Source organism: Urocampus carinirostris, chromosome 1 (genome assembly GCF_059441175.1).
Source record: "Urocampus carinirostris isolate Australia breed hairy pipefish chromosome 1, RoL_Ucar_1.0, whole genome shotgun sequence".
Lineage (NCBI taxonomy): Eukaryota > Metazoa > Chordata > Actinopteri > Syngnathiformes > Syngnathidae > Urocampus > Urocampus carinirostris.
Window position 1 is genome coordinate 22,356,729 of NC_142349.1, and position 21,968 is coordinate 22,378,696.

The following is a 21,968-nucleotide window of genomic DNA, read 5'->3' on the forward strand; positions in this document are numbered from 1 at the left end:
ATAGAGGGGTGGAAGAGGGTAAGGCAGGGGGAAAGTTCAGAGTCCTGACAGCCTGACAATTTGATGGAAGAAGCTGTCCTTGAGCCCGCTGGTTTTGGCTCTGAGACTCTGCAGTCTTTTCCCTGATGGTAGCAGGTTGAACAGATGGGTGGGTAGGGTCACCTACAATCTTGGTGGATTTGCTGGTGAGTTTTAGATGTCCAGGAGGGGCATGAGGTGGGACACATAATGACCTTTTGCAGTCTTACGGCAGGACACAGTGAAGTTGCGATATCACACGTAGATGTGTCTGGTCAGAATGCTCTTGATGATGCTTCTGTAGAATGAGAGCATAATGGTGGTCGGGGCAACTGCTCTTCTGATTTTGCGGAGAAAGTACAAGTGCTGATGGGCTTTATGGGCCAGGAATATAATCTTATGCCTCCAGGACAGGTGCTTGAACTCTAAGTGACGAGGAGTTTGTTTGTTTTATGCATAAAGGCTGCGCTGGCAATTCAAATGGCCAGTTTGAGATAAGCAATGATTACTAAGAACTGCTCGGAAGGTGGAACTGGGTGTCGGGATAATGACAATAAATCAACAGTGCTGTTTATGAAATGAAGTAGGGTAGCATGACAGAACAAGCATATCCAACTGTCAAAGGCTAATGACGCTGTTCCAACAAATGTACAGAAGTAAAAGGATGAGAGCAACAGCACAGTTGAATTTAAGCGGGATTTCCAGGACCGGCTGCACATGCTAAGATAATTGCCTTTCCATATAAATGAACTAAAAAGGAAAGCTGACTAAAGAGGTATTTGTAAGTAGTCGTTCAAACTCATTTCTAAACCGTAGTGGTCTGAAGCCCCCCCCCCCAAATCGTGAGTAGGCGATGTGTGAACAGGCACGAGCCGCCGACCTTGATACCATTTGTCACGCCGCTGATCTTTATTGTACAATCACAACATGGCTAATGCGCCACTTTGTGAGTGCCGCAGGCCACATTCACACTGTCGTCGGCAAAAGTGTAATTTGAGATGTTTTTTCCCAAGTAGACTACATGATGTAATCAAATGTTGTGCTTTAGTTTAGTTTACTTCAACACAAAACATTTGAGTAGTATGATAGTTATTTTTTTTTTCCATGGCTCTAGGGCAGGGGTGTCAAACTCATTTTAACTCGGGGGCCACACGATAGAACAAACATTCTGTTGGAGGCCGGACTAGTAGATTAAAGAGAAAGAAAAAGAGATATAATGAAATAAGAGAGAGAGAGAGGGAGGGAAAAAGAGAGGGGGCGGGACAAAGAAAGAAAAAGAGAGAGAGGGAGAGAGCGTGAGAAACAAAAGATAAAAAGTCATGAGAAAGGGGGAAAAGAAAGGGAGAGGAAGAAAGAAATCCAAAGAGAAATAGAAAGACAGAAGGAGTGAAAAGAGAAAAGAAAGCGCAAAGGGTTTGAAGAGAGAAAGAGAAAAGAGAGAAAAGGAAAAAAGGAAGTTAAAGCAAAAGAGGTTAAAAGACACAGAGAAAGAAAGAGACAAAGAGCAACAAACGAAGAGAAAAAGAGAGAGACAGAGAGTGAAAGACACAGAGACAGAGTGGGAGAAAAGGGGGGGAGAGAGAGAGAGAGAGAGAGAAATAAATACAAGTACAGTGTCTTTGTGAGAGGCACCTGGCTTTGGCAACATCAAGTTGACATATTCCAACCGACAACTTGTTTTCCTCTTGCGCTTCTCTGAGTGTTGTCTCGCGGGCCAGATTAAAATCCCTTAGCGGGCCTGATCTGGCCCGCGGGCCGCCTGTTTGACACCTGTGCTCTAGGGGATGCACAAGCTGTTATCATTAAGCTAAATATATAATTTGTATTGTTTCATTTTCCTTTTGTTAATTTGATTAACGCACTTTTGTGTTGTGCCTAAAAAAACTTAAATCATCGAGTTCAAGAAGATATGGAACAGTTGTTTCTCCACAGAGCAGACACTCATTCTTTCAGGGGAATTCATTAATTCAAGGTTCAATATTCTCGCACAACTTTGAAAAGCCATTGTGCTACACGGAAAGTGATTCATTTTAAAAACAATTTACATCAATTGAAAAAAATTATACTCTACTTTTTGGGGATAAATATAAAAAGGAAGATGAATATATGGATATTTTCTTTGGGAATTATGTTATACGAGTGACCAGTGATACTATGCAACATTTGTAGAATTCGCCTTATGCTGTCCCAGTCCGATGCTGAGATTATGATCAATGCGTTTGTTACCTCCTGTCACGATTACTGTAATGTACTACTCTCCGCTCTCCCAAAGTCTAGCATCAAGAGCCTGCAGCTGGTACAAAATGCTGCAGCGAGGCTTTTAACTAAAATAAGTTTGATCACATTACCCGTAATTTAGCTAACATGTATTGGCTCTCTGTCAGGTTAAGATGTGATTTTAAGGTTTTGTTGGTATGATACAAAATCATGCATGGACTTGCTCCCTCATAATGTTAAGATTTAATTCCCCCTATGTTCCGGTCTGGATCCTTCACTCTGAAAACACTGGTCTACTAGTGATCCCAAGAGCCAAGAAGAGATCCGCAGGTTTGAGAGCGTTCTCCATACGAGCCCTGATGTTGTGGAATGTTCTGCCCCCTGAGATTCGATCTGCAAACTGAGTGGAACTGTTTAAATCTAGGCTTTAAACACACTTATATTCTATATCTTATGAATGACCTTTGTTTTATGTTAACCATGTCTTTGTATTGCAACATCCATGGTTGCCTGGTCATCCTGGAAAGGGGATTACCTCATTTGCGGTATGTCCTCAAGGTTTATTCATTTTCCTCATGCTGAGGTTTTGAGGTTTTTTTCTTACCCTCATGTAGTTTTTAGATCGGGGTGGTGTAACAGTAGTCTGTAGTGTGTAATACTTTGTGGTACCTGTGGCCCTTTGAGATTTCATTTGATTTAGGGCTCTACAAATAAACCCGACTCATATTGACTCGACTATTATAAGTTTGAAATGCATTTTCCTTGTTCTTTAATCCTTCTTTGTGGGCGGCAGCAGTTCAGTTTGGAACTAAGAGTTGCAGATTTGATTCCCGGCTCCTTCGAGTTAAATCTCGAGGAGCCCTCCGGCAAGACACTGAATTCCTGATGCCCCCGATGAGCAGGTAGGTGCCTTGCAAGGCTGACTACACTATCAGTGTGTATGTGTGTGTGTGTGTGTATGTGTGTGTGTGTGAATGGGTAAGTATGAAGTATATCGTAAAGCGCTTTCGGAGGTCTTCAGTGGTTAAAGCACTGTAGAAAAGCAGCTCATTTACTATTTGTGTGGTAAAGTTGTTTTTCTTGGTTTAATTGTGATTATCTTTTCCTTGCAAGACATGTACAAGGGGTGGGCACTTAAAACTTAAAAGCTTAAGCTTATTCCCTTTGGGCACATATTAAGCATTATAGTCAAGTATTGTACAGCAATGTATGTGCAGAATGTTTCTTATCTTCTTTTCCTTTGGTTAATTTGATTAACATACTTTAATGCTGTGCATTAATGAACTTTATTCATTCAGCTTTGTTTGATGTAGAAATACCTAAGCAATTAACGTCTGTCTTCATACATTTTGGCCTGAAAAACCAAAAGGATTGCAATTGACAGTCAAGCATTTGCTATCGCACCCTTTTCACTGCTATTTCAATTGATGTCACGCACCTACGCATTCAAATGCAACAGTCCTTCTTAGTATAATGTTTTACAGTATACATTTTGTAATCAAAACTAATATTACTCATCAATTATTTGTACCAGTAGTATTATTCTAATCCCCATGTGTATTTACAGCAGGTATCTTGTGCCTTACACTGTTTGAGCTCTATTTCTGTGCTCTATTGGAACTTCTTTATTGATAAAAAAGACCATCCACTATGAATAGGGATCACCATGGTTACCAGAAGCGACTCCTTCTAACTGCTTCACAAATAATTGATCAGGGTGTACATGACAACACTGCTACCAGAACATGCTGCTAGAAATAACATGGCTTAATGTCTATTAATGAAGGAAAACCAACTCAGCAACCATTATATATTATGGGATGTATTTTTGTACTGAAGTACATGATGCGGCTTTTGCTTGAATAGGGCTGATGGGCAACATAAACTGAGCAATGTCGGAGCAACGAGCCCTTAGCAGCGGCTGCTTTCTTTTCACTTGCAGTTCACCTTGAGGAATATGTGTGCAGCAAGCTACATGCTTCTCCTGCAAGGTTTACGATTTGCTTTGTGACCATTCTTGTCAGGCAATTCCCAATGAAAAATGAATAATTATTGGCATTGTTTTTTTCGTAGTGCAGTAGCCAAAGATTTTCTCTTTATTTTCGTTCGTCTAGTGTTTTTGCTACTCTCCTGGCAATGCATCATTCCGTTTTATGACTTGTTAATATTGCTTAATAATACTTGTTGATAAAGCTTCCAAGTTGCAAAACTGCAGGTATTACAGATATGGCTAGAAATCAGAGTTGGAACAATATGGGCAGACATTATCGAGCCCTACTTCTAGCACCTGGCCGGCAGGCAAACAGTCGTTGGCTTACCCCTGCTTTTGTGCTTCAGCTTCAGATGCCACAGTTTTTTGTTTCCTTACCCACCTTCAGTCTTTGTATTGTGGTCGCTGCTTACTCTTGTACCAGCGCCTTCTGACTGGATCTGTTTATTGGGTTGTGATATCCCCTTTTACTCAGTGTTTGTATTTTGAAGCGTTGGCCTGGGAAGAACTAGGCTACTGTGTTTTGTATTTTTTTACATATTTTTTAAATATTTTTTTCAAACGTAGATAAAATATAGACAGTTAATAGGCAATTAAGGCCTAATGGAATAAATTACTGGAGGGTGGGAGCCAGGGGTCCCTTTTTCAGCCTTTGAGTTTTATACACAAAGCACACCCACTTAGCTATGGAGGAGGAATTTGAATGAATGGAACAGTAGCAAGCTCGTATGATGCCTTTTTATTGGAAATATATTCAGGTATTATTTGACCAGCTTGGTGGCTTTGGGGGTAGGGCGCCCGGTCCGAGACTGGGTCAAGCCTCGGCCGAGTCATACCTAAGACTTACAACATTGGTACTCATTGCCTCCCTGCTTGGCGCTCGGCATTAGGGGTTGGAATTGGGGGAGTTTGGTCACCTAATGACTCCTAACACATCAGTTGGGTTGAGCAAGGGGGCTGGGAATCCCCTCCCCTGTATCAATCTCCCAGAAATAGTCAGAAATATGAATGTGTGTTACTGACTCTGGCCACCTCCCACTAGGGGGATTTAATCTCATCTCATCTCATTAGCTGCACCGCTTATCCTCAGTAGAGTCGCGGGGGTGCTGGAGCCCATCCCAGCAATCATCGGGCAGTGGGCAGGGGACACCCTGGACTGGTTGCCTGACAGCTCGTTCGCTCATTCACACTTATGGACGATTTGGAACCGCCAATCCACCTGAAATGATTGTCTTTGGAATGTGGGAGGTAACCGTAGTGCCAGCAACCCACGCAAGCACGGGGAGAACATTCAAACTCCGCACAGTAAGTCCGGTAGCTGGATTTGAACATATGAATATATATATATATATATATATATATATATATATATATATATATATATATATATATATATATATATATATATATATATATATATATATATATATATATATATATGGTTCCCAAGACATGAACTGTGCCGGACATGCGCTAACCACTGTGCTGCCCTATATATATATATATATATATATATATATATATATATATATATATATATATATATATATATATATATATATATATATATATATATATATATATATATATATTCTTTTTTTTTAGGCTTTACACCAAACTTTTATAACAATAATGAAGTAGCTTCACAACAGATATTTTAAATAGGCTACTTCAAAAATCACAATGCTCCTAAGCAAAGCACTGGTCTCTGACACTTTGTAAAAGAGGTTATATTGTGAGAGGACCAGGTAAACACTGATGAGACAGTTTTACAAGAAGAGCAGGTCATATTCCTGGATCTATATATTTATGTCATTTCTCTTCCTGTCCTGAAAATATAGTAATCATCCAGAGGAGACTTTTTCAATTTTTCCCACTGGAAGGCCAGGCTATACACCTTTCCATGCATTGTACTAACAGTCCCCCTGTCATCAAAACTTAATAGTCACTCACTGATCTCCTGGAGTAAAACTAATTAGGATATCTTTTCTAGTAATTGTAAGAAACCTGATCTCGTAATTATGAGAAAGGGTGCAAAAAATGTTATCCAAACACATTACCTTTTTTATGCAATACGCTCAGCACTGGGAAGCTCTGTCAAGTTACAAATATGGTGCCTATGAAGCACAGTGATGTCACATGGATAACCCACTGACAACAATACAACATGTTATCTCTTTTAGTAGCCTACCTCCTGGGTTACTTTGTTCGGAAAAACATCTCCGTTAATTTCACGCATTCGGCTTTGTCTTCTTTTAACGTGTTTCTTTTCCATTTTTGCCTTTTTCGTCCCCACCTAGCAACTTTCTGTCCTCCATCGTACCTGACTCATTTCATTTGAGCTGATCTGTGTTCATTTTACAGCTACAGAAAAGACGAGTGGTGGTGGGTTAGACCAACTTAATATTTGAGAGGGGAGAATTCCCACAGCTAGTACAACTCACCTTATCTGTAATGATTTTGGGGTTGCATTGAACTAGGAAATGAATGCTCGAGTAAGGTTAGATGGTGCAAGTGACGGATACACATTAAAATTATTTTTTCACCAAGCTAGCTGAAACGTGAGCCGGCGCTTTGGTAAATCTCCCTGTCTTCCCGATTAGTCACTCCGGCATTGGTGGCACCATGTTCAGAAGAGGTTGGGGGTTTGATCACAAGACATTATGACAATATCTAAGTATCCTTGAGCAAGTTCACCACCCCCCTGTTGCTCCTTAAGTCAATTAGCTTTGAATATAAACCAGTCAGTTATTGTCCTGTCATTAGATAATACCTTGTACATTTCTGAAGCTAACAATTTTAAACGATGGGAAAAAGAAAGAATCCCAAAGTCTTAAATGTTAAAGGTTTATATTTATTTTTCATCACAATTAAAATGGGCCATGCTTACTCATCACAGAAAGAAAACATAACAGAGCTGCTCAGTCTTTTTGTTTCATTACGGACCTCGGTGTGTTTTTCACAATTAGAATAATAGCACTCTATTAAGATTTGATAAAAAATACAAGCTTATGCCTGTTTACACCTAAATACTCCCCTTCATCCCACCCATTTTGATCTTGTACCTAAGGACAAAACATATTTGTCCCTAACCAAGCATTCTATTAAATGAGTCCAGTGTCTCAATCGCCAGAAGTCTTAATGACCTGGAACAGTGTAACGTTGTAGAGCACCTGATGCCCATTGTTCCAGGTGTACAGCACCCTTTCCCTGGGGTTGTAGTCCATCATGGAGATGTGGGAGTATTGATTGTGGAAAGGGATGTCTGTGTACTCATAGCTGGATGTGTTGGTGTAGTAGGCAAAGTAGATCTTGGCGCCGGCCAGGTGGGAGTTGGTGACATAGAGCGTGCTGCAGATCATGAAAGACTCACCAGCGCTGCGCTTGGGGAAACCGGTGTCCCACGTCTTCAGCACTTCAAGAGTCTGTGGCTCCAGGCGGCTGATGACGATGTTTCCGGCTTTGGGGATGGTGGTGTAGACTGCCCAGAGGCCGTTCTCATCGGCCATCAGGTCGATGTCAGAAGAGCCACCCCAGGAGTAGGGGAAGGTGTTGTTGTAGCCGGCGCCGCTCAGGCTCCGCTGCACCAAGACGCTGCGAGATCGGAAGTGGTACTTGATGATGATGTTGCTCTGGTACTTGTTGTAGTAGAGTGAGCCATTGTAGACCACGTGGCCGGTGCCTGCCCAAGGGTGCGGTAGCAAGTGTTGCACAAAGTTCTGGCCCTTCATGAAGTCACTCATGGTACGATACTCCAGGACGCGACGCCCCTTGAAGTAACCGTCCATGGACCAAACCTGCGACATGAAAGAAAATATTAACATGATGAGTGTCTTTGCATACACAATCATTTTTAGTAAGAACTCTGAAAATGTGTTTTAGAATTGGCATTTCGAATCAAATGTTTCTCAACTTCAAAAGAGTTGGACATCCCTGCCTTAATCTGGTAATGAGTTTTTTTCCTCACAACAGACGGACTCATAGAAACATTAATAATCAAAGTACAGTCATACCAGTACATAGGAGGTGCCCGGCATACAAAAAACCCCGAGATATGACATTTTTCGCACCAATGGCGACAATGATGCAATAGTCAAAGCAGCCAGCGAACAACCGTGAGACAAAACAAATAACTGCCATTCCATAGAATCTCCTGCATTTGTCCGATAGTAAAGACAGAACATATTATTTATTTTACAAAAACAAACAAGATTTTTTTGCTTTGGGACCAGCGTGAGAAACAGGGCCCTGAGTAATAGTTGATTGGGAGGCAGACATCATCAAACATCTCTGAAAGCTTTGACAAGGTTGCATTTGACTTTGTCGTGTTTACTTAATACGTTAGAGGCGAGAATTCTTCTGCCTAGAAGTGCCTTCATACTTTCCATACAACTTTGAGTGACTTCTTGTGTTTTTCTGCTTGACTTATTACTGGCTCGAGGTTCCGGGATTGAGAAAGTCACGGGATGCGTTTTCAACCGACCGTGTGACCGCAAGCGCCCGTAATCCACTGCGGCGATCGGACATTGATTTGCGTTGGCCTCTGTCACTGAAGGCGAGCCTGCACTTGTTCAGCGGACCACTTTAGTTTTGCTGTGCCATCCCCCATCGAGGTTCACGGAAAATCGATCAATTTAGCATCTCAGTTGTCTCGCTAAGGCGCCCTCAGGAGCGGAGGCACACCTGCTTGCCTTGCTTTATACCCTTGCCGGGAGAAAGTTCATCTTTTAACTACTCTAATTGAACAGCACTCCACATACATGTTTACTTTGTGCTTAATGCAGAGTGGAGGCTTTGCTTAGATTTTGAAATACCTACCCTTAATGCCAGGTACAAAAGTAGGCACCTGTGATAGCAATAAGAGTTCCAGTGGAAAAGAGTGGGGTGCAGCAGCTTGATTTTTGGAAAATAATAGTGCATTTAAAAGCCCTGTCTTGCCAGAAAGGCTTTGCAAGGTGAAGGAACGGCCCTTACCTCCTCCCAATGTCTATTTCTATGCGATTTTGTTTCTCTTTTCAATAGGTGGTTGGTTGGTTGGATCCATTAACCACTAAGGTCGTAGGGACACAATTTCCTGTGGTGTGTCTTGGGCAAGTAAAGTCGGGTGCAGCATATATCCGGGCCAGCATATGTTTCCACCCGGTCTTGAACCGGGAACCTTTCCCGTGATAGGTGAATGCACTAACCACTACACTAGTTGAAATCAGTCATCTTGTATGCATTTTCTCAAATACTTCTCCTTATCAGAGCCAACCTTTTCAACCAGATAAAGCAGGAGTACCATTCAGACTTTTTATTAACTCATGCATTGCCGTATATATGGCTGTCAATAGTAATGAATGAGTTCATACTCAGGAAGTCTATAGCTCTTAATGGCAGGGAGTGAGTTAAAAGCAGGCAATTGCTTAAAGAGCTGGTTGCCAGCCACTCGGAGGGCACACAGGGATAGACAATTCGCTCGCTCGTTTACACCTAGGGACAATTTTGACCGGCCAATTAACCTGACATGCATGTTTTTTGGAATGTGGGAGGAAACTGGAGTGCCCGGAGGAAACCCACGCAAGCACGGGGAGAACAAGCAAACTCCGCACAGGAAGGTCGGTAGCTGGATTTGAACCCATGACCTCAGAACTGTGCCGCACACGCGCTAACCACCGCGTCGCCATGCTACCCGGTACAATCCATACTTTTGTTATTTTTGTTTGTATGTGGTACGGTGGCTAGCACGTGAGCCACACAGTTAAGAGATCCTGGGCTCATATCCAGCTACTGATCTCCCATTGCGGAGTTTGCATGTTCCCCCCATGCCTCCCTAGGTATGAATGAGCATGTGGGTGGTTGCATGCCTGTGTGCCCTGCGGCTGGGAGTCCTTTGGCCACTGCCAAAAGATCGCTGTGATGAGCTCCCGAACCCCCACGACCCTGTTTCATGTATTTTAATGTGGCCTACATAAGTATTTGGAGAGAGCAATTGATCGTATCTCATCATTTGACTAATGTAAAAATGCAATTTTCAAAACATGTGTAATCAAAAATGGCAAACCCCAAATCTAAGGGAATTACATGTAAAACTAGAGTGGGACTCGAAGAGAGAATAAAGTTTATTTTTTATGAAGCAGCGTTGACTGTCAAGTACGTGTGTATACTCTAGAGCAGGGGGCGCCAATGAGTTAAAATTATTTAAGTAAAATTATTCTTTTATTGGTTGACTGAGTCTATATAACATCACTTCCAAGAATTAACCTGGTAATATGATAATAACATGACATGTTGTTATTGTAAAATGCATATTAAACCCTTTGGACTAAATAGTTACAGAATTAGCTCCCATCTCCAAAAAGCTAAAAGAACCCTGATCTACAATATGTTGGAAACATAGACCCAAGAATATCATAACAAGCTTTAAATGATTTGCAAAAAATAAGAAAGTATATGAATATCTAGAAGTGTAATTTAAAGTATGATACAGTACAAACGTTGTATATGCACCTCCAAATCTAAATTTCTGGATGATCATTTACTAACTTCACACAATTGAAAGAGTTTGGACTTGGAAACATGGCAGACATTTGACGTTTAATATTTTGAATTCTAAAAATATTTTCGATCGTCAAAATTTGCAACGCAAACCATCAGTTGTTCTAAAATTCTGCCTCGGTCAAAAGATTGTTGGCCGAATGGATAGGCTACAACTGCTTCATTATTAAGTATTTTCTTTTTAGGTTTGTGGTATACTACTTCTCTTAATTCATTAGTAGAAAGTAAGTAAGCTAATGCTACTAACATGAGTTGCTTAGCATGAATTGAATATCCAAGCACAGATATCCTTTCCAAAAACCAAAAACTGACATCTTCTTTCAAAAGCTTTAAGCCACTTTCTGTATAATGTGTCCAGGGGCACACAAACTAATCGCCAAGGCCATTTGCAAAACTGGAAAGCAAACAGCTCAATTATTCCTCCTAGATGATGACGAAGTGATTTATCAGCTTGAGCTGCAGTGATGAACGAGCTAAGGGAGGAGGTAGAGAGCTCCATTAAGGATGATCATGCTGCAGACAAGCATTTGTACATTTCCATAGCTTGGATTTAGCTTTTTTTAAATATAGAAAGCATATAAACACATTTCCAGCATCATTCTTGATAATTAATAGAAACTGATTTACCCCTGCCATCCCTATTGGTGAGTTGGACTGATTTTAAAGTTTAACACACTTTTTGTGTGGGTTTTGGGGAAAAAAACTGTGGCACCTGAAAAAGTCACACAAACCCGGGATGCAAAGGCTGAGCCTGTTTAATAATACCAAAATAATACCAGAAAAAATGGAGGGTTGATTACAAACTACATGGTAATGCCCTGCTCAATATCTTTTTCATGTTCAATCAATCAGCGCCATCCCAACTGCGTTGAGATCAACCACATCTAATTTTGTTGTGATTTTGTTTGTTTCATTTACCCTGTCTGCTCATAAAAATGGATCCGCAAAGATGTCATGATAAGAAGAATGAAAAGTAGAAAACAGTTACATCAACGATCAAGTCGAAGAAGGAAACGATTGCGAAATACAAAAACATTGTACGAGTGTCTGCCATTGAAGCACTGCTTGAAGGTACATATGAGGGTTTAAAAATGTTATATTTCTAATTTTTTTACCAGTATATTGTACTTTATTTTCTACACAATTAAGTTATTATTGTTGTTTATGTACATGCTTCTATACTATTTTGGCAACAAACTTCTTTTAGTATCTGACTATTTCAAAACAGCTTTATGAGGTTGCTCATATGTAAGGGCCCGGTCACACAGCCTTTCACGGGCGTATCGAGGCTGAATCACGGCCAGAAATTTCTGCCTGTGAAGCAGACGCTGTTGGATGCTTTGAGATCGCCATACAGACGAGAAACAGCCGTGCTTTACACGCGGTCGGAAATTCACACGCGGTTGGCCGCGCGAAAAAGTTTTGCGCTGCTCAAAACTTTAGACCACGTGTAACCGCGGGCGGCACACGTGGTACACACGAGGTAATGACGCGGTACAGACACGGAACGACGTGCTACGGCCGCGGCCAGGGCGTGGTTACACGCGGGTAGGAGGCGAAATTTTAGCGGGTAATCGTGGGTGGAGCACGGTCATAGCACGTTTGTTCTGCGCCTGTATCGCGGTGTTATCACGTGAATTAGCTTGTGTAACGCGTGTGACAGTCAAACGCCTTTCTCCGCGTATATACAGCACGATTTGCCGAGCACACGTCAGTTGTGCTCGAGACGTCAAGGGGTGAACATGGATCCCCGTCACGGTAGTGACCTCGTCTTAATCCATTTTTATTTCTTGACATTTCTTTTCATTTCATAACAAGATAATAAAATAAAAATGAAAAACTATTACAATAATAACATTGTAACATGTTGATCTTCATGGGACTGTGTCTTGAGCGGTTATGATTTCTACAGCCCGGTGTTGTGCCGAGAAATGCATCCCTGCCGAGATTTGCATCCCCTCGCTACTATAACCACTTTTACTTTGTTTTATCTCACTTGTATATCATTTTTCGAGAATGTGATGGCGAAGATATAACCAAAACCACTTCGACTTGCATTTGTTGGGAATGTATACAATTTAAACCATTCTGTCTTTGTATTTGTTGTGAATGTAATCGAACGGTAATGCACACCGTATATAAATCACTTTTGAGAACTGTTATGCACTCTACCATAAAGCTTATTATGCTGAAATAAGCTTTATGGTAGAGTGCATAACAGTTTCAATGTGAGCGATTTGAATAGAAAAGGGCACAATAAATTTATATACGGTGTGCATTACCGTTCGATTACATTCACAACAAATACAAAGACGGAACGGTTTAAGTTGTATTACAATCCCAACAAATGCAAGACAAAGTGGTTTTGGTTATATGTCCGCTATTACATTCCTGAAAAGTGATATAAAAGTGAGATAAAACCAGGTCAAAGTGGTTATAGTAGAAAGGGGATGCAAATCTCGGCAGGGATGCATTTCTCGGGACAACACCGGCTCGGCAGCTTTTATACCCGTGGTCCACACGCGGAAATGACACGATGATGAAGCGGAACAGTCGCCGGCGTCTTTTTTGCGGGCATACCACCGATGAACAGCGGGTTGGCCAATTTTGCGCATTTTCCATCGCAGGCAACCACGGGCAAAAAAAAAATCGCAAAATTTTACTCGCGATACAGACGCAAACGGCTGTGTGACCGGGCCCTCATGTAGGTTTTTATGCAAGCATATAAAGTACTTGAAGTTGTTTTGGTTTTGCTGGTCATGTATTTTTTTGAAAACGAGGTAATTATATTCTCCTAACTCCTTTAAACTGCACAATCCTTTCATTCGATAAATGTGAGAAGTAGACATTATTTTTTATTTGGGTCACAGCTTGTCGTTAGGGTGGCATGGGTTCTATAGGACTCCCTCAGGAATAAATAATCTGTAGAGCGCTACGAATAATAACGTTTTTGATAAGCCGATTTGGCCCTATTCAACTATTGACCATCAATATCAGCCAATTAACCTGTTGATTATTCCTCCAAACACTGCAATTAAAGAAAACCAAAGTTTCCTTTGTTCTGAAAGTACCCTGAATGTACCATCTCGCACGAGTTGCTATAGCAACCAGTGTGCATGTAAAACATTTGATCCGTTCGTCCGTCCATCTACCCAATCTATCTTAGTCTTTAAAACCATGTTGTTCATACTCTAAACAAGTTCGTAATTTCTAAAACCGTGAAACTCGTATTTTTTTAATGTTTCATTTTATAAATGTTCAAATCAACTCACTGAAATTTCCATTCATTTCCACTTGTGAAAATCAAGACCTTTGCTGTAGTTAAGCCTCAGGGGATCTAGACAAAAACCTCATTTACACGTTCCTGTGGATTTCTGGTCCACTCCATTCTCTGTATTTGCCCACTCGTGGGGATTAGGACACTCACTCGATTGTCAGAGCTGGGGATCATCGTATCTGTCATCCAGGAGCCAAACCTGGACCCCGACGCGCGGACCGTGATGGGATTACTGACGCCCGTCAGCTTCCCGCAGCCTGCAGGTCAAAGCAAAGATAGGTCTGAGCGTATGAATTTTAGAAAATGTCCACACTCCTTTTGAATGTGATTATCAAAAGAATGTAACAACATTTTCTATCCTTTGACCTGAAAAAGGAATCATAGAACTGGATTCATTGCACATGCTTACAGAAACTCCAATCCTGAAAACCAAAGCCATATACATTTGTGCAAATCCAAGTGTATTAATACAGGATTCCCTCACCAGATTACAGTTTGACTTTTGTGGCCTCTGTGTATTACAGATTTTGTTTTTTATGAATTAGTTCTGCAGGTTTTTGCGTGAATTGTGGAATTTCGAAGAGCCAGTAACCAATCAGACAACTGCCTTCTGTTTCCTTGGCGCTGATTTAAGCAACTTGAATGAATTGTGTGCATACATGGCATTTATGAATATAGTGGAACCTCGGTTTTCGAACGCCTCTCAGTTCGGACAAATCGGTGTTCGACCAAAAATTTCGAGAAATTCTTGCTTCGCTGTTCGGTCAAAAAAATCGGAGTTTGAACGCCGGTACGCTAGGGTGCGATGCTGAGCGGCGTACGGGTGTTTTAGCCCCTAATTATGCCTCCGAAGAAGGTCGGTGCAAGCAGGACAGGTAGTTCGTCCAACTATTGCCTTTAAGAAAGACATAATAGCTAAAAATGAAAGAGGTGTACGAATTTCCAATTTTGCTAGTGAATACAGCATGGCTAAATCTACTATCAGTACGATAGTAAAGAATAAGGAGGCTGTGAAATCGAGTGATGCGGCTAAAGAAGTTAGCGCTATAAGCAAGCAACTGCCGCAAGTTTTGGAAGTTACCACAAAGGTAAGAAATCCTATTCATAATCCTTTTTTTATTTTTACACGTTCATGTTAGCGTAATCTTTCGTACGAAAGATTACGCTAACGCGAATGTACGATTAGCCTGGGTTAGCTTCATGTTTACGTTCATGTTAAACATTCAGGTTGTTGGAACGGATTAAAACAATTTTACATTACTTTTAATGGCAAAAACAATTTTCGGTGTTCGACCAAATCGGTTTTCGAACAGGGTTATTCTTAGAATATGGTCGAGAACCGAGGTTCCACTGTATTTCGATTGAAAGAGTAAAGTGAAAGTGATATCATAACGAACTTAAATCTTGTTTCGATTTTGTACATGTCTTGCCTGCATGAATAAGAGGAATAGTGGTAAGGACTTAAAAGCTTGTGGTTCGGTTTAGCTGTTTTGGGTTCATGATTAATGTAAATGTAAAAATGGTATAATGTAAAAATGGTTGAGTGAAAATATTTGTGTTCGTGAACTATTTGTTGATGTTGTTTGTGTGTTGTTCTCACACTAAAAACGTTATCCCTAACCCCTAACCAAATACTCTACACCCTAATCACTAACCCTAAACCTAACCCCTAACCCCTAACACTTACCATAATCCCTCATTCCTAAATCCCAACCCCTAACCACAAACTCTAACCCCAACCACAACCCTAAACCTGAACCCTGATCATAACCCTAAAGCTAGCTCTAATCCTAGCCCCAGTCCTTAATCATTAACTCCTAACTCCTATCCCCAAACCCTAACCCTAATTCTAACCCTAAACCCTAAACTCTAAACCCTGAGCCTCACCTTAACCCCAGCCCCTAACCACTTACCCCTAACACTTAACCTAACCCTATTCCTATCCCTAACTCCTGACCCCAAGCCCCTAACCCTAACCCTGACCCTAAACCATCACCCCTCACCCTAACCCCCAAAACACAACCCTGAGCCCAACCCTAACCATAACCCTCTATAATTTAACTTTTAACATTAACTGAAGGATGATATCATTATTTTAACTCACCAAAATCCATGAAACTCAATACTCTGCTTGTTTGCTCTCACTCCAAATGTCGGCTCCATTGCTATGTCCCGTCTGTTTACAAGGTATGCTTCATGTGACTAACCAGAAGCATAGACTAACAACACATACTGATGGATACAATTGCATCCACCATATGTGGCAGTGAAATCAGAAAAGAAAACAGCAACGTCCCAGAAAAATCAACAAATACAAATGAGGCTTTTTCACTGAGTTAGCCAGAGGTTGTGTGCATCATTCGCCTCCAAGTCCCACAGTACTTTGCGGCATAAAATATTCCGGACGAGGGAAACTGTGTGGGTGTAGTCATGCGCAAAAGTATAGAATTTCTTTGTCCACATTCCCACACATTACAGGGAGTGCAGAATTATTAGGCAAGTTGTATTTTTGAGGATTAATTTTATTATTGAACAACAACCATGTTCTTAATGAACCCAAAAGTCTTATTAATATCAAAGCTGAATATTTTGGAAGTTGGAGTGGGGCTTTTTTAGTTTTAGCTATTTTAGGAGGATATCTGTGTGCAGGTGACTATTACTGTGCATAATTATTAGGCAACTTAACAAAAAACAAATGTATACCCATTTCAATTATTTATTTTCATCAGGGAAACCAATATAACAGCTCAACATTCACAAATATACATTTCTGACATTCAAAAACAAAACAAAAACAAATCAGTGACCAATATAGCCACCTTTCTTTGCAAGGACACTCAAAAGCCTGCCATCCATGGATTCTGTCAGTGCTTTGATCTGTGCACGATCAACATTGCGTGCAGCAGCAACCACAGCCTCCCAGACACTGTTCAGAGAGGTGTACTGTTTTCCCTCCTTGTAAATCTCACATTTGATGAGGGACCACAGGTTCTCTATGGGGTTCAGATCAGGTGAACAAGGAGGCCATGTCATTAGTTTTTCTTCTTTTAGACCCTTTCTTGCCAGCCACGCTGTGGAGTACTTGGATGCGTGTGATGGAGCGTTGTCCTGCATGAAAATCATGTTTTTCTTGAAGGATGCGGACTTCTTCCTGTACCACTGCTTGAAGAAGGTGTCTTCCAGAAACTGGCAGTAGGACTGGGAGTTGAGCTTGAGTCCATCCTCAACCCGAAAAGGCCCCACAAGCTCATCTTTGATGATACCAGCCCATACCAGTACCCCACCTCCACCTTGCTGGCGTCTGAGGCGGACTGGAGCTCTCTGCCCTTTACCGATCCAGCCACGGGCCCATCAAGACTCACTCTCATTTCATCAGTCCATAAAACCTTAGAAAAATCCGTCTTGAGATTTTTCTTGGCCCAGTCTTGACGTTTCAGCTCGTATGTCTTGTTCAGTGGTGGTCGTTTTTCAGCCTTTCTTACCTTGGCCATGTCTCTGAGTATTGCACACCTTGTGCTTTTGGGCACTCCAGTGATGTTGCAGCTCTGAAATATGGCAAAACTGGTGGCAAGTGGCATCTTGGCAGCTGTACGCTTGACTTTTCTCAGTTCACGGGCAGTTATTTTGCGCCTTGGTTTTTCTACACGCTTCTTGCGACCCTGTTGACTATTTTGAATGTAACGCTTGATTGTTCGATGATCACGCTTCAGAAGCTTGGCAAATTTAAGAGTGCTGCATCCCTCTGCAAGATATCTCACTATTTTTGACTTTTCAGAGCCTGTCAAGTCCCTCTTCTGACCCATTTTGCCAAAGGAAAGGAAGTTGCCTAATAATTATGCACACCTGATATAGGGTGTTGATGTCATTAGACCACACCCCTTCTCATTACAGAGATGCACATCACCTGATATGCTTAATTGGTAGTAGGTTTTCGAGCCTATACAGCTTGGAGTAAGACAACATGCATAAAGAGGATGATGTGGTCAAAATACTCATTTGCCTAATAATTCTGCACTCCCTGTATGTTTATGGAAATTCACATAGCAGGGGTGGTTATGGAATAAAATTAAGGGAATACTGTACTATGTAATTGATTTACTTCAGAATTACTTTAAAATCATTGGCAAACTCCTCTTAGCTCAAAAGAAAACCTGGAAAGTACAGGTTGGAAAACATATGATCAGCCAAGTGAACGGGATCAATTATTCATTCTGGCTTTCTCACAAACTCTTTCATAATTTACTTAGATCAGTCGAGGGGGTGACCGGAATGTAAATGTTTTACACAAGAACATTTGTCTGTTTATGATGTTCGTTCAATCAATTATTTAATACTGCCTTGCGCTGGTCACACTCATTGCCGACACGACACAAGTGCTGTAATAGAATCTTTTAGATTTGTGATAAAGAATTCATGAAGCACTTGGTGAGTATTTGAATGAAAGAACACACCCAGCTTCTGCATGCAGGAGTGGAGACGGGTCTCCAGCAGCAGGACCCTCTGCCGCAGCTCTTCGTAGTCATAGGCACCCATCTCCTCCTGGATGGCCATCAGCACCAAGGACAGATTGCGCACCTCCTCACGGAGGTGGAGGATCATCTTGGTGTCGGCTTTGTATTGCTCCAGCACAGGCAGGCGACGGGTGAGCTCGCCCACCTTGTCTTTTAGATCCTGAATAGTAAGCAGAAGAGACGAGTCAAAGGAACTGCTGCTTCATAACGTAGCTTAGAGAACTCAGGGGGGCACTATACCGCAGAATTTACATTCATCATTCCATCACATTGGTTTCATGGTCTCACCTCTAAGTGGGATGTAAACACTTTTTCAGTTTTTTTCTTAACCATTACAACTTTTGCTGTTACTGACTAAATCTTCCGTCTAGGGGGGGTATTGCACGGAAATGTTTTATTGTCTTGGCTTAATATAGCCTCAAGCCGGTTGCATGAAAGCAGGTTGCATTTTGTTCGACTCAGTTATCATGGTGATTTATTCTACAGCTGGTCAACCAAACTGAGGATGTTCCACAAGATACATCTAGCATTTCCACTGTAAATAATGCAATCAATTAATGGGTCTTATAGCACTTCCATGGGCTTTTTTGATTTGTTCCACAATTTAAATCATTTTGAATTAAAATTTTAGCTATAGGCTGTATTGTCATACCATGAAACTGTGTTGATTGCAAGTGTTTATTGTCAAGTCAACATATACAGTCATTCATTTAGTAAGTTTTGTGCAATAATCTGTCCTGAAACTTTGAGCAATGCCTGATCTCTCGCCAAGCACACTATTTGTTACTGAAATGTGAGATGTGTTGGGAGTGCAGCAGCTGTGTCAGTTACAATGCTCAAAGGCACAAAGCTCTCACAAACACACTACTTGGTAGGAAAGCCTCGCGATATACCTGAGTCAAAACACTGCAACTCTTTCTGCAATTATTTTTCAGATTAGTCTACATTTTAGGTTGTAATTCTACTGTACTCTGAACCCCAAACCTGTTTAATCTTTCCTCTAACTCTAACCCTAACTTTAACTTTAAACCCTAACCCTAAATGTAACCCCTAACCCCTAACACTAACCCTAATCCCTCATTCCTAAATCCATCTATCCATCTATCCATCTATCCATCCATCTTTCAGTCCCTTACCAACCGATTCTTCTCGCAACTCCCATGAATTTTCAGATTTTTGCATAATGGGGTTCTGTTTGTATGATTGATGGAAGAAGGCTTCCATTCTTTGTTCAATGTGACTCATCAGGTGTTTAGAAGGGGGAAAGGAGGAGTGCAGAAAGCAGTGGGAAAGCCACCCAGCTTTGAGTGCCATGGATCACAAAATAAATTGACCTTCAGATAAAATATGCTCGCCACGGGGATCGCACCTATACCCTCTTCTCTTCCTTGTTGGGCTTTATCTTAAATCTAGAGATAGAGACCGCTCAGCTCTGTGGCTTCTGATCATAAATTTTCTCCCTCACCTCTCTCTTTCATTCCTTTCTTTCAAGCTGCACAGATCCTGATAATCTCTCAAATCGTAACTTGGAGCTGAGTACAAGCATCGGTTAATGTGTTGGGATTTTGTTTTCACTCCAAAAGAAACCGGGGATGCAAACATTTTTCTTTGAGCCTGACGTAATCCTCTCAGCCATAGCTAATGATCAAACCACTTCCACACACACATCTGTTAGCTGGCAGGGCATTAAAATACAGTTGAGTGACGTTCACAAGTGTCCCCTGGGGGAGCACACATTTTTCATTTATACTTTAATCATACTATTATATGCTTCATCTCATATCCCAACACTGTGAAGAATGAATTACATTCTGGCAATAGAAAAGGAGACAAAGGCCCAGGCGGATGATAGAAGCTTGTATTGACTTTTAAGTAGATAAGATGGAGACTGTGGTTAAAAGTGATCTTTCAAGTAAGCCGAACACTGATGTTAAAAAAAAAAAAACAAAAACAAGCAAGTTCCTGGAGAAGAAAGAGATCAGGAATACAAATATTTTAAATCCCTGCAGCAAGTGATTGTGGGGAGGATTTTCACTACGCTTATTGCAAAAAAAGAGTAAGGCAAATATAAGCTCGTATTTTTAGACTGTTTGCAATTTTTGTTGGATTCAGATATTTTTCTTTGGGTGTATTTTTACTAGTGTGCTCTCCTCCTATATGATTTTATATACGATTCAAAGTTGTGATTCACAGGCTCGTACATTTTCAAGTGGAATTATTATATTTAATTGGATTGGGCGGGTCATCTATCACTTGATTCAATCAGGTGAAACTCGGTTTGAGCTGATAATTTCTTATCGGTTTCTTGTCATTTTACAGTATGACAGAACTTGGCATTAGTGTCTTAGTCATTTCTTGTGATACAGAATGAATAAGTTCCTTAAACTTCAAACTACACTACAAATTTCAAGATACATGTGATGCATTTCATATTTATCACAATTTTGTTTTTTAATCCAGATTCAACCTTTGTCGGGACCAATTAATTACCTTTTAATTTTTACTAATTTTGTTACCATTTACAAACCATAGCCCTTTTTTCAATCCTGAACAGTTTTCCTTTCACCCAATTACAGTACTCATTTTAGAACACCAAGCATAAACTTGTGTTTTCTATCGCCAATACAACAAAATGAGTCAAAACAAACACGCATTTATAAACGGTCACATGCACATTAGGTTCAGTAAGTGTCCAAAATGAATATGGCAAGAGATAACAGAAATACAAATGCATACAGGTTTTGACATTCTATGTAGAGGGGAATGTCATCTACATTTAAAGCTGAACAAACTCTTAAAAAATAAATACAAAGAAATGTAGTGTGGCACCAAAGTATTAGACATATAAATTCCTGTTATGGGAATCATCACAAAATTTGCTTTCATTATTAAAGATATTTATATTCTGTGGTATGTACTCAGGGTAGAGGTCACCAGCCACGGACCCATAGAAGCGGGCAAGCGGGCGTGCACCGTGAAGGGGTTTGGGGAGTAGTTGGCCAAAGCATCCTTCCACCTCCCGAGTCCTCACAAATAAAATATTACAATTCGGGTTTGCTTCAGACTCAGTCCCTCAAATCAAGTTAATAGGTCGGGCTCGGATTGGTTCGGGCTTTAATACCTGCTAGATTTTTTTAAGATTTGATCTTAATTCTTATCCAGTATGAGTAGTTAAAAAAGCGATGATGTAAATAAACAGTACCATCATCAGAGTGACAAAGTGCAAACTATAGTGGGACTATGTTATAAAATGAAACCATTTAAAAGCCCTTCTGCTTCCAGTCTTGCATAAAGTGCCATCTACACTGATTGTGTGAATACATGAGTGGAACTATCTCTCTTGCTATTGCCATAGACTGTGCAAACATAGGTTGTTAAAAAGGAATTTCTATCACTGCATGTCGTTGAGGCATGTAAT

The 21,968-nt window shown here is 40.8% G+C and overlaps 1 protein-coding gene across 2 annotated transcripts in view; it reads right to left on the reverse strand.

The window, feature by feature from the left end:
- Window positions 1-7,058: 7,058 nt before the first annotated feature.
- The window catches only part of olfm2a (olfactomedin 2a), a 110,337-nt gene continuing 95,427 nt past the window's right edge, over window positions 7,059-21,968 (reverse strand). For both annotated transcript variants that reach the window (XM_088330457.1, XM_088330449.1), the window contains exons 4-6: window positions 18,491-18,710; window positions 14,190-14,296; window positions 7,059-8,022 (exon numbers count right to left, since the gene is read on the reverse strand). In XM_088330457.1, the coding sequence (XP_088186583.1) occupies window positions 7,348-8,022; window positions 14,190-14,296; window positions 18,491-18,710 (1,002 nt within the window). In that variant the 3' untranslated portion in view covers window positions 7,059-7,347. The remainder of the gene's footprint in view (window positions 8,023-14,189; window positions 14,297-18,490; window positions 18,711-21,968) is intronic.